The sequence below is a fragment of the Bufo bufo genome, chromosome 6 (genome assembly GCF_905171765.1).
Source record: "Bufo bufo chromosome 6, aBufBuf1.1, whole genome shotgun sequence".
In the NCBI taxonomy this organism is placed as follows: Eukaryota; Metazoa; Chordata; class Amphibia; order Anura; family Bufonidae; genus Bufo; species Bufo bufo.
The window spans coordinates 28479078-28491726 of record NC_053394.1 but is presented as its reverse complement, the minus strand read 5'-3'; the positions used below and the strand labels follow the sequence as shown (position 1 = coordinate 28491726).

The 12649-nt window shown below is 44.9% G+C and overlaps 1 protein-coding gene across 1 annotated transcript in view; it reads right to left on the bottom strand.

Annotated features, from left to right (window-relative positions):
* The window catches only part of LOC121003460 (ovostatin-like), a 100519-nt gene extending 91466 nt beyond the window's left edge, over window positions 1-9053 (bottom strand). The window contains exons 1-2 of the mRNA XM_040435332.1: window positions 8964-9053; window positions 6463-6661 (exon numbers count right to left, since the gene is read on the bottom strand). Coding sequence (XP_040291266.1) covers window positions 6463-6661; window positions 8964-9031 — 267 coding nt within the window. The 5' untranslated portion in view covers window positions 9032-9053. The remainder of the gene's footprint in view (window positions 1-6462; window positions 6662-8963) is intronic.
* Window positions 9054-12649: the final 3596 nt, after the last annotated feature.

Sequence of the window (12649 nt, the reverse complement as noted above, 5' to 3'; positions counted from 1 at the left end):
CCTTGCAGAAATCTCCCTTGCCAAGAGGTAGATGTTCCACAGTCTGGCACTTTTTTGAAGAAAGTGCGGACGACAAAAGAATAGTAGTTTGCAATCTGTGCCATACTAAAAGGAGCCGGGGTGTGAACACTAGTACCCTCACCACCACCAGCATGATCCGCCATATGGCATCCGAGCACCGTAATAAGTGGGACAAACGCCTGGGTCCACAATCTGTGTCTGCGGCTCATACCACTATGTTACATGCTGGCCAATCCCCTGTCGAAGGCACAGGCCCAGATGCCTCCCGCCCTGCACCTGGACCTTCGCAAGCACCATCAGCGACAACATCTACTTCCGTGTCCCAGCGCAGCGTCCAAATGTCCTTACCCCAGGCATTTGAACGCAAGCAAAAATACCCAGCCACCCACCCATAGGCCATAGCATTAAATGTGCAGCTTTCCAAATTACTGGCCCTGGAAATGTTGCCATTTAGGCTAGTGAACCCTGAGGCCTTCTGCAGCCTGATGTCGGCGGCCGTCCCGCGTTACGCAGTCCCCAGACGCCACTAATTTTTCAAGGTGTGCCATGCCCGCCTTACACCAACATGTGTCCCGTAACATCACACGTGCCCTGACCAACACAGTTACTGGGAAGGTCCACTTAACCACGGACACATGTACAAGTGTATTTGGCCAGGGACGCTACATTTCCCTGACTGCACACTGGGTGAATGTTGTGGAGGCGGGGGGCGAGTCGTACCCTGGAATGACACAGGTGCTACCGACGCCAAGGATTGTGGGCCCTGCGTCGATCGGGGTTTCCGCCAGCACCTATGTTAGTGGCTCCAACCCCCACTTCTACTCCTCCGCCTCCTCCTCCACTTCCACCTCCGAATTATCTACGTGCAGCACCAGTCAGCCATCAGTCGGTAGCTGGAAGCAGTGTAGCACTGCAGTGGGGAAGTGTCAAAAGGCCATGCTGAAGCTGATATGCTTAGGGGACAAACAGCACACAGCCGCAGAACTGTGGCAGGGGATAAGAGACCAGACTGAGCTGTGGCTCTCTTCACTCAACCTAGAACCAGGCATGGTTGTGTCTGATAAGTGCTGTAACTTGGTGGCGGCTTTGGAGCTTGGCAAGCTTAGACACATCCCATGCCTTGCCCACGTCTTCAACCTTGTGGTTCAGCGGTTTCTAAAAACCTACCCAAATTTGCCTGAGCTACTGGTGAAGGTGCACCGCGTGTGTGCACATTTCCGCAAGTCACCGACAGCTTCAGCCGGTCTGTCAGCGCTGCATCAGCGCTTGAAATTGCCAGCTCACCGGCTGCTGTGCGACGTGAGCACGCGCTGGAACTCCACGTTCCACATGTTGGCCAGGCTTTGTGAGCAGCAGAGGGAAATAGTGGAATACCAGCTGGAACATGGTCGTCACCTTTCCAGTCAGCTTCCACTATTCACAAGCGAGAAGTGAGCATGGATGTCTCACCTCTGTGAGGTTTTAAGAAAATTTGAGGAATCAACACAGATGGTGAGCGGCGATAATGCTATTATCAGCGTAACCATCCCACTTCTGTGTCTACTCAAACGCTTGCTGCTCACAATTAAGGGCGACGATTTGCATGTGGAAGAGGTGGAAATGGGGGAAGACATTACACAGGGTGATAGCCAGACCACCCTCAGTTAGTCTTCTCAGTGCAAATTGGACCATGAAGAGGAGGAGGAGCAGGAGACGATTGCCTCCGCTACAGAGGGTAGTACCCATGGAAGTATAATTTCATCTGTTCAGCATGGGTGGGCAGAAGAGGAGGAAGAGGATGAGGAGATTAAGAGTGATCCTCCTGATGATGACAGCGAAGTCTTGGCTGTTGGTACTCTGGCACACATGGCTGACTTCATGTTAGGCTGCCTTTCCCACGACCCGCGCTTTATACGCATTTTAGACAACACGGATTACTGTTTTTTCAACCTTATCGACCCCCTCTACAAAGAGAATTTTGGAAGATGGTGAAGGAGTACATAGCAGACCATGTCAGCCTCCTCAATGATTCCGCAGTGCCTTACAACTACTAGGTGTCCAAGCTGGACATGTGGCACGAACTGGCACTCTGCTCTTTGGAGGTGCTGGCCTGCCCTGCCACCACCGTTTTGTCTGAGCGGGTATTTAGTGCTGCTGCTGGCATTATAACAGATAAGCGTATCTGCCTGTCAACTTAAAATGCTGACAGGTTGACTCTTATAAAAATGAACAAGGCCTGGATTGACCACGATTTCTCGACTCCAACATAAAGGCACTTTAAATGTGTTGTTTTTAATGTGCTGAATACACTGTATTTCCATGCACCCCTTCCACCACAAACAAGGGTATATTCATCACATATAATGCCCTCGCATATATGCCCTTCAAATATAATTTTTTAGAGGGGTTCAACTCAGCTGCAGACCCCCGCATATAATTTTTTAGAGGGTCAGCTCACCAGCAGGCCTTCACCTACAATCTTTTACAGGGTCAGCTCACCTGAAGGCCCTCGCATTTAATTTTTTAGAGGGTCAGCTCACCTGCAGGCCCTCGCATATAATTTTTTACAGGGTCAGCTCTCCTACAGGCCCGCACCTCAAATATTTTACAGGGTCAGCTCACCTGCGGGCCCTCACCTAATTATACCTAATAGGTAATTTGCACGCATGCTACCTTGCTTGGATATGGTAGCCGTAGCTGTTTCTCAGGCTCCCTCTCCGGAATCAAACACTGGTTTCCCATTACCCGTAGTCACAATGGATTGCGCTGACAATAACATTGAAAGTTGATAGGCCACACATCCGAATAGATCGTCGCCATCATGGGGACGTGCGATCGGCCCCTGGTAAACTAGAGTCACCAAAGCGGCAGCAGGCCCTCACCCATAATGTTTTAGATGGTCAGATCAGCAGGCCCTTGATCCAAATGTTTTTGAGGGTCACCAGCAGGCCATCAATCATAATTTTTCAAGGGTGTGCATGACGCCCTGCTTTATGTGTAATAAAGGGTGTATTAGAGAGCCGATTCCTTGTAATTTTTGGCAGCACTTTCACTGCATAGGCTTTATGAGTGTAGGAGTCCCACTACATGAACAATTATACCACAATGTGAATGAGGCCCTCCTTTATGTGATATACAGGTTGTATCGGAGTGCCTCTTCCTTGTCATTTTTGGCAGCATTTGCACTTTATAGACAAGTAAATATACAGGAAAGAATGTTTCCTATAAATTTTTCCTCTAAAAGTGTGTATTATTGTCAGTCTATGAAAGTGGCGTACTATTCGGACAACATCGTTCCCAGAAGCAAACTGGGAGTCCAAGATGCATCCAGACATCCTCCCCATGCTGTTCCCGAACCATTTCGGTGGTGTTTCCATCAATTTCTGACTTTTTCCTATGAACCAGGCACCCTCCCCTCTTCAGAGCAGGGGGTACCAGGTTTAATGCTCGGGTTCTCCCATTGACTTCCATTATACTTGTGTTTGGCCCGAGCCCCCGAGCACCCAAGCACTACAGTGCTCGATTAACACTAGCCTCTATTAAACTCATTCTGACTCTCAGATGATGAGGCCTGGATATTTTGTTTTGTGCTCGTCTGTTTTCCAGGTATTTTATTATGAGGCCTATAAATTTAAAGCCACGAGTTTGGTACACTGATTATTAAACAGTACTAGGAAAATTGCAAGTGGTTTTAAAAACATAAAAATCCATCCCCTGCCACAAACACACTGCACACTGGTATTCACAGATTGCAATGGTATTAATGCTATTTTCACAGTAAAACATGAACTACATGCACTGATGCAGTAATACCAGCCCTTTACTAAAACCTGGCTTATTTTCATTGATGTGAAACCTTCTTTGAAAAAAACGTTATGAATGATGCAATATGCCTTCTTTTATTTGCGTAAAATGTGTTTGCCTCCTGCATCCACCCATTGTCTTCCAGCCATGGACAACATATTTAGTAACATGGCCATAATAATGGCGTTATGACTGCCATTTTATTATTGCGGAAAAATCTGCGTTAGACGTTGATGCGGTAACGGCTTCACTAAGGCCTTTTTTACACAAGTGTTACAGATTGTATCGGGATCTGTTCATTGAAAAACGCATGGTTTTGCACACAAGTTCAATCAGTTTTTTCTGCATGGGTGTTCAGTGTGTGCATTTTTCCCCGTTTTGCATGCGTTTTTCACGCTCCTGAAGAAAAACAGAGAAATGACAATCTACATCTCCAGCAACCATCAGTAACACACTAACTGAGATGCCCAAGTACAGTGGCATATCTTGAACTGACTGGGCCTCACAGCAAATGAATTACAGGCCCCCCCTCACTTATTTAAAATAAAACCTTTTAAAAAACCAATTTGTCTTTGTATCGCCATTTTATGACAGCTAAAACGTATTTTTTTTATTTCTGCCTAAGGGGCTGAAGCTTTTTTACTGGTGGATGAACTGTAGTTTTTTTGGAACCATTTTTGGGGCACGGACAATTTTTTGATCACTAATATTCAATATTTTTGGGGGGGGACACGGTAACCCAAAAAAATTTGAATCGGGTTTTGATTGTTTTCAGTCATGGCGTACACCGTGCATGAAAATTATTTTTATTTTTTGATAGTGAAGACACTTTTGGACATGGCAATGCTTTTTTATGCTTATTTTTATTTATTTTTTTAAACATTGGGAAAGGTGGTGATCGGAACTTTCATCCCAACCTCTGCCCACTCCTTCCTCTGCCAGCCTCCTGTACTATAGCATATGGTACATGGCAGCCTCCCCTCTCTGTCTTCACTGCTCCGCCAGCATCACATGTGTGTATATGTGTGTAATGCAATAACAAGCACTAGTAGATGGCGGAACAGCAAGCAGAGGGGAGGCTGCCATGTACTGCATGCTATAGTACAAGCGACTGGCAGAGAAAGGAGTTGGCAGAGGTTGCAGTCTAGCTACCTGGCAGCTGCAGTCTGCCCTGGCTGCACAACTTTGCCTGCTGCTGTACCTGGCCTTTCCTCCTTTCCTTTTCCAGTCTATGAACTTCACAGACTGGTAGAGGAGGAAAGGCTGAACCACTTTGACTCTTCTCTGCCCCCCTCCTCCTTCCTCCTCATGCCCAGAGAGACCCCAGAACCACTGTGCACTAGCAGGCAAGGCAAGGGAGGGCCAAGGAGGCCCAGGCACATAATTGAAAAAACAAGTGCTCTGAGTGCCTGCTGTGCCTCCCTCCGCCCTCTGCCGTGCTGGTGCTACTGCTCCTCTCGCCTGCCCTTGAGGAGGACTTCACTTGGTGGGCTGCCACTGCGCTTCTTGAAGACCGAAGGTATTCATTTCCATAGCGAGCTGCCGGTTTGTTCTCTGCCTCTTTTGCAGGCAGGAAGAAGAGGCTGCTCAGCTCATCATCATGTATGAGGGCAGGCTGATGCCGGGCGGAGTGGGCCCTGTTTTAATGAATGGAATGCAGAGCGGATGGGCAGCGTGGGTGGGCCCCTATGTGACCACACCAAATGTGAAGGGGGGGCAGGCCTGGCCTGAAAAGTTTAAATTATGTACACACAGTAAGTGGGTGTGAGACGCTGCTCCCGGGCCCCTTGTCAGCCTGGGCCCTGAAGCATCCGCTTTCCCTGCTTCTCCGGTAGTTATAGCACTGCCCAAGTACAAATGCTAAATAGAATTTGGTTTCTAAAATTAACGGGGCAATTTCTCACTGCAAAAAATGTCATTTGTATGGAATTTGTCATTTAGAACAAGTTGCCAGAAGCTGAGCTGACAGTAGCCTGCTAGTAAATACACCTGATAGTGACCAGTTCTCACTCCCTGATTACACCCCTCAATATACCCAAATTCCCAAATATATTATTATTACTATTATTATTATTATTATTATTGTTACTATTATCTCCCTTTAATCTTCTTCTTTGTCTTTTTTACAGTTTACAGCACATAGTTCTGCACAGGCCCCTCCCTGCCTGCTGCCCCCCTGATTGGCTGATCTAGGCTGCCTGTCAGCCTTTGAGCCAATCAGGACAAGCTTTCTCCCAGTGTCATGAGACCAACCTTCTTCTTCCTACCCCATCATTTTTCCTCTCCACCTTCCAGAGGCAGTTTTTACACAATTCAACCATAACGAATCAAAAAGCTTTGGATTTGTTTAGAGAGCAAATTTTTGTGAATTTTTTTACAAATCTGGTTGTTTATGGATTGATTTGCTCATACTTTATCTGGTGATTACCTCCCACGCTCTAGCTAGGTCCTGCCTGTAACAGGAAGCCTTTTTAGGCCGATTGTGTTCACTTTTTTATCCCCCCTTTCCCCGGCATTGACCATACAAATCTTGGAGCTCACAGATGGGCAGAATATTTTCCCATTCAATTGTCAGGTTGTTGAGATCAGGTTGCATCTTCAGGAATCCACCAGGCAATGTGCACCTAGTGTCGTTGATATAATTTTGCGAGTACATACCTGAAAATTTCTGCATTCATTTAAATTAGAGCTTTCCTCGCTGAATATAGAAGTGGTTGAGGATTGGTATTCGAATGTAATGTTAAACCGTATAAGCTCTTCACTCTTAAGGAACAGACAGACTTGCCCCGTATTCCCACTTTTCATCACCGGTAAGACGGACATAACGTAATTGAGTTTTGTATTGTCATTGAGGTCACTGTAAGTAGATAATATCAAGTTTGTTGTGATCAGACAGTAGAGAATTGATAACATTGGGAGTCAGCTCATATTGGGTTTTAAGTGTGGACCTACCTGAACTCAAATGGGTGCAGTGAGGTTTTGGTCATTCTAGCGCCCGAAGGGACCAAATATCCGAAAGTCCCATTTTATAAATGATACCTAATGATTGGGGGGGTCCTTACAAATTTTGCATTGAGCTTTAACTGATTAGAAGACATTCTCTTGACTTTCACAGTGAAGGCAAATATTCTTTACAGGTTTAGTTTATTTATTTTTTTAACTATTATCTATCATAAGGAACTGATCCCATTTGATAGCACTTGGCAAGCAGTGGTTTACGTCCCATATCTCAGTTATATGGAAAGTACTGTATCTAGCACTGCTACGTTGCCACTAATCCTTAATTAACCTTGGTGATGGACTGGGGGCTGGAACTTAAAGTTGAAGAAAGTAAGCTCATGAGAGTCTTCCAAAAAGTTCATGGCTCAGAGATCTGAACTTCTGAGGCTTTGTTGTTGGACTTTTCATTGACTTCATTGGCTCCTTATCAGCCCCATTCTAATCATCATTGACAATGGTGGTCCCAAACAGGGAGGATCCTCTGCTTGGCCCAGGCTCTGATGCAATGGATGGTCTCAAATGTCCAGAAGCATAAAACCCCCATTTGGAGCTGCCTTAAGAGACATCCACTTGCCTGTTATAAGGGAAAATAATAAAATGTACAGAACACCTAACCCAAACCTGAACTTCAGTGAAGAAGTCCTGGTTCGGGTTTGGGTACCACAGTCAGTTTTTTAACACGCACGTGCAAAACGCATTGCATCCGCACCATAAAAACTGAACATCGGAACGCCATCGCAGTCAAAACTGACTGCAATTGTGTACCTACTCACACGATTTTCCCTGATCGCAGACGCCAGGCATCTGGACCTAATCCGGACACGCTCGTCTGCAAGGGGCCTTAGACTACTTTCTCACTAGCGTTAATATTTTCTGGTACTGAGATACGTCATAGGGTCTCAATATCGGAAAAAATTGTATTCTGGATCTACAGCTGATGTTTATTTACTTTCCACACCACCCATGGGTCCCATATCATAGTATACTTGTGATGTGTTCTCAACTCCCAATGCGAAAGTTCTTCTAACCTAGCCATGTCCGCAAACTTGTCAAGCCATAATGGGATAGAGGGGGAGGTGTTAGACTTCCAGTTTGAAGCGATCAGCAGTCTGGCGGCAGCTAGCAGGACCTTCAACAGAGACTTCTTTGGATTTGCAATGGATTATGACGGATCTGTCTTGGCTATGTTATAGATAATACAACTGGATCCGTTCATAACGGATTCAGATGGTTGCATTATCATTAACGCTAGTGTGAAAGTAGCCTTAGGTAGTGCATCATAAGCAACCAGACTAAGGCGTCCTGCACACAACAGTAGGTGTCCCGTTTCCGTATTGCGTACTGCATTTGCGGATCCGCAATACACAGGCACCATTCCGTTTCCATTCTGCATCACGGATGTGGACCCATTGACTTCAATGGGTCCGCAAATCCGGAGATGTGGAATGGAAGCACTACGGAGTGCTTCCATGGGGTTTCGTCCCGTAAGGACTCCTATCTTTTTGCGGAACGGCAGGATCGCGGACCCATTAAAGTTAATGAGTTCACGATCCGCTGCGGCTGCCCCATGGACGGTGTTCGTGCATTGCGGCCCGCATTTTACGGGGCGCACACATTTGTGTGCAGGAGGCCTAAAATTGGTTTGATCAAAGCTGCATTAATACTGTGGGTGACAGGCTGGCAGTAGTTTCACCAATACCCAGTCTCAGTCCTTGACTTTCCTTTAAAATGTACGGTAGATGATATGCACATATTTGTTTGGAGGACTACCTCACAAAAAGTATTGGTATGTGATGAACAGGGCATTTTAAATGAAGTATTATTGCAATATACGTGCAATTAAAACATTAAGGGAGTCTTAATATTGTATGTCTCTCTAGGGCTGTATGTCAGGGGCTATTTTCAATGCAGAGGAGAAAAGGATTAACAAGAGCTAACTCTAATGGGAGACGCATGTACTTGATTATCTCATATGAGCTGCTGCCTACCCACAAAAAAGGAACCACATTTTTCAAGTATCCGAGTAATAGCAGTTTTAAATTCATGGGATAGCCCTTTTTAAGATAACTTTCTGCATGTATTGAGCTCATATATGTCATATATTAGCCCATGACTTTCCTTAGCTGTTATTTAATTCCTTATATCGGTCTATAACTTACCTCTGTGACATGACTCTGGGGATGAGACCCAGCAGGAAGATGCTCAGAAGAAGCCTTTTCTCCTGCATTGTGACAGGTCGGGATCCCTTAGAGATCATGGGTACAGAATGACCTTCTTTTATTGAGCTGTGAAGACACTCCACCCACATTCATCACTTCAGGAGCCAAACTGCTCCCGGCAATCACGCACTAGTAGACGTTTGTTCAGCCAATTATGTAACGAGGAACCTTTGCTACAGTAAACAAATAGATTGGCACCCAGATGCCCAGATTGCTTTTCCTTAATGCTCTAGAACAATCATGCCAGCTGTATGTAGTAATAATGACACAGCTGCACGCTGACTGCAAAGTGTATTTTTCTCATACCATTTATTATACTACAGGTTACCCTATAGTGCGTATACTGTAGGATGAAGAGGAGATATGCATGCTTTTTTAGGAGAGGTTTTCCAGGCTCCAGATATTGATGACTTTTATCCTTAGGATAGGCTATCAATATCCGATTTGAGTGGGTCCCACACCCGGCACCCACGCCGATCAGAACAAACGCTTTGAACAGAGTCAGGAGCACAGCTCCATTCAACACAACTGTGCCGTGCTACCATTCACTTGAATGGGCGCTGAGCTGCTGTAACTGTCATTTATTCTTAAAACGACCTAGGCTCTGACCTTAAAGAAGGATCTTTTTTGCCCGCTTAAAAACAGCATCCCCAGCAGCCATTTTCTGCTGTTTTTTTTGCAGTTCTGAGAGAGAGAGAGAGAGAGAGCAGGGACATTGCTGTGCTCTGTGCTTTCATCTGGATCCTATTCCTTATACAATTACATTAGATAGTTAGTTAACTTATACAGTACAGACCAAAAGTTTGGACACACCTTCTCATTCAAAGAGTTTTCTTTATTTTCATGACTATGAAGGCATCAAAACTATGAATTAACACATGTGGAATTATATACATAACAAACAAGTGTGAAACAACTGAAAATATGTCATATTCTAGGTTCTTCAAAGTAGCCACCTTTTGCTTTGATTACTGCTTTGCACACTCTTGGCATTCTCTTGATGAGCTTCAAGAGGTAGTCCCCTGAAATGGTCTTCCAACAGTCTTGAAGGAGTTCCCAGAGATGCTTAGCACTTGTTGGCCCTTTTGCCTTCACTCTGCGGTCCAGCTCACCCCAAACCATTTCGATTGGGTTCAGGTCCGGTGACTGTGGAGGCCAGGTCATCTGGCGCAGCACCCCATCACTCTCCTTCATGGTCAAATAGACCTTACTTTCAAAGTTTTCCCAATTTTTCAGCTGACTGACCTTCATTTCTTAAAGTAATGATGGCCACTCGTTTTTCTTTACTTAGCTGCTTTTTTCTTGCCATAATACAAATTCTAACAGTCTATTCAGTAGGACTATCAGCTGTGTATCCACCTGACTTCTCCTCAATGCAACTGATGGTCCCAACCCCATTTATAAGGCAAGAAATCCCACTTATTAAACCTGACAGGGCACACCTGTGTAGTGAAAACCATTTCAGGGGACTACCTCTTGAAGCTCATCAAGAGAAGGCCAAGAGTGTGCAAAGCAGTAATCAAAGCAAAAGGTGGCTACTTTGAAGAACCTAGAATATGACATATTTTCAGTTGTTTCACACTTGTTTGTTATGTATATAATTCCACATGTGTTAATTCATAGTTTTGATGCCTTCAGTGTGAATCTACAATTTTCATAGTCATGAAAATAAAGAAAACTCTTTGAATGAGAAGGTGTGTCCAAACTTTTGGTCTGTACTGTATATATATGAAGGAAGAAGCCAGAAGCACACCATTAAGATAAAAAAAAAACACGTGCGGTTTATTCACCCAGTGTCATGTAGCAGCGACGTTTCAACCGCTTGTTGCGGTCTTTCTCAAGCTAAGAAAGACTGCAACAAGCGGTTGAAACGTCGCTGCTACATGACACTAGGTGAATAAACCGCACGTGTTTTTTTTTATCTTAATGGTGTGCTGCTGGCTTCTTCCTTCTTATTGAATGGGGCCTTGGTGCTGGTTCATATTGGCCTGATTTTGCACCCAACTGATAAGTGTGCTGCGTCTTCATCTTCCATTTATATATATATATATATATATATATATATGGGTTCTGCCCATACAGTCTCTTATGTAGTCTGTACATCTTTATTTTTTGTTGCTATGGCTGCTAATGTTAGTTTGCTTCAAACATGTACATTTAATTGAAATATGCTAATCGTGTTTATCATAATGTTTAATCATGTAATTTAAATTCTAGTTATGGAATTCATTGTGGTATTATGATTTCAGCAACATTTCTCTTATTGCCATCACGTCAACCTAGGCAACATACCACATTAAACATGGCTTTTGATGTTATCTTACTTGTATCATATAATTAAAATAGACCGATTATGTTTATAATAATGTTTAACCGTGTAATTTCATTTTAGTGATGTAATTTATTGTGTATTATGATTGCTGCTACGTCCATTTTTCTTATTGCCATTATGTCATCCAAGGCAGCATACCATATTAAAGTAGTTATCTAACCCCTATAATGCTCCGCCAAATGCCCAAGCCCCTCACACAAATTGTACTTACCTTGCTTCCTGGCATCCACATCGCTTCTGATGCCCGTGCGGCCACCGCTGCATCTCCCCATCGCTCGGATGAAAATGGGGGCAGCCAAAAGCAGGCCGTCATGGGAACGAGCCTCCCTAGCCTAGGTGATGTTAAGGAGGCTTGTTCCTAATGCGGCCTGCTATTTGCTGACCCCCACTCCCCCAATCGCCGATATTATTGATGCAAGTCTAAGACAGATAGAAATTGTAACATTATATCTGTTTGTGCTGAGATTCTCCACTCCACCCCTCCGACCTAAAGGTTCTAGTTCAGCTAGAAACTGTACATAAGTAGTGCAGTCAGAGCCCCTAGTGTTCTGCAGTAAAAGATCAGGGATACGTTGAGAAAGGGATTCTCTGCCACAGACCCTAGATCACCAGCCATTGACCAGGATACCCGCCATCTGAGAACGAGAGGGACAGCCAGCTCAGGCCTTTCCTCAGCACCAAACATTCTTCTGCCAGGGAGGAGACTGGAGAAGACAGCTCAGTGCATTGCCTGTATTGTTTTGCACCTCCAGTAAAGAAACACACTGGTTACTGCAAACCCTGACATTCTGGATATATTTCCCATTGGGGTGCACCATGCCTTACCATCTCTCCCGGGAGCAGAAACATGTGGTTACATGGTGACATCTCTACTATTGTATATATATTGTGGGGACTGGTAAACAGGATTAGCGGACACAGTATAGAGGCAACAACAAGTTCTTTGGATCAAACAGTTCAGTGTTTTATTTACACTTTAGGCAAGTGACAAAACAAGCAGTCATAATCAAACAAAATGTCACCTTGCGGTGTCAGTGGTAATTCACACCATGCAGCATTTCTGCCTCAAAGAGTCCTTGACCATAGCAGCACCAACCTGTTTTCACACCAAACAGGTAGCAAGCCTTCATCCAGACACAATGCTCCCAGATACCAACACAGAGACCTGGCTTCTGAGTCCAGCTGCCTATTTAAGGACAGCCAGGTGCTGCCAAAACCCGGACCGGTATTTGACCTCCCCTGGCGTCTGAGTCGGACTGGAGCTCTCTGCCCTTTACCAATCCAGCCACGGGCC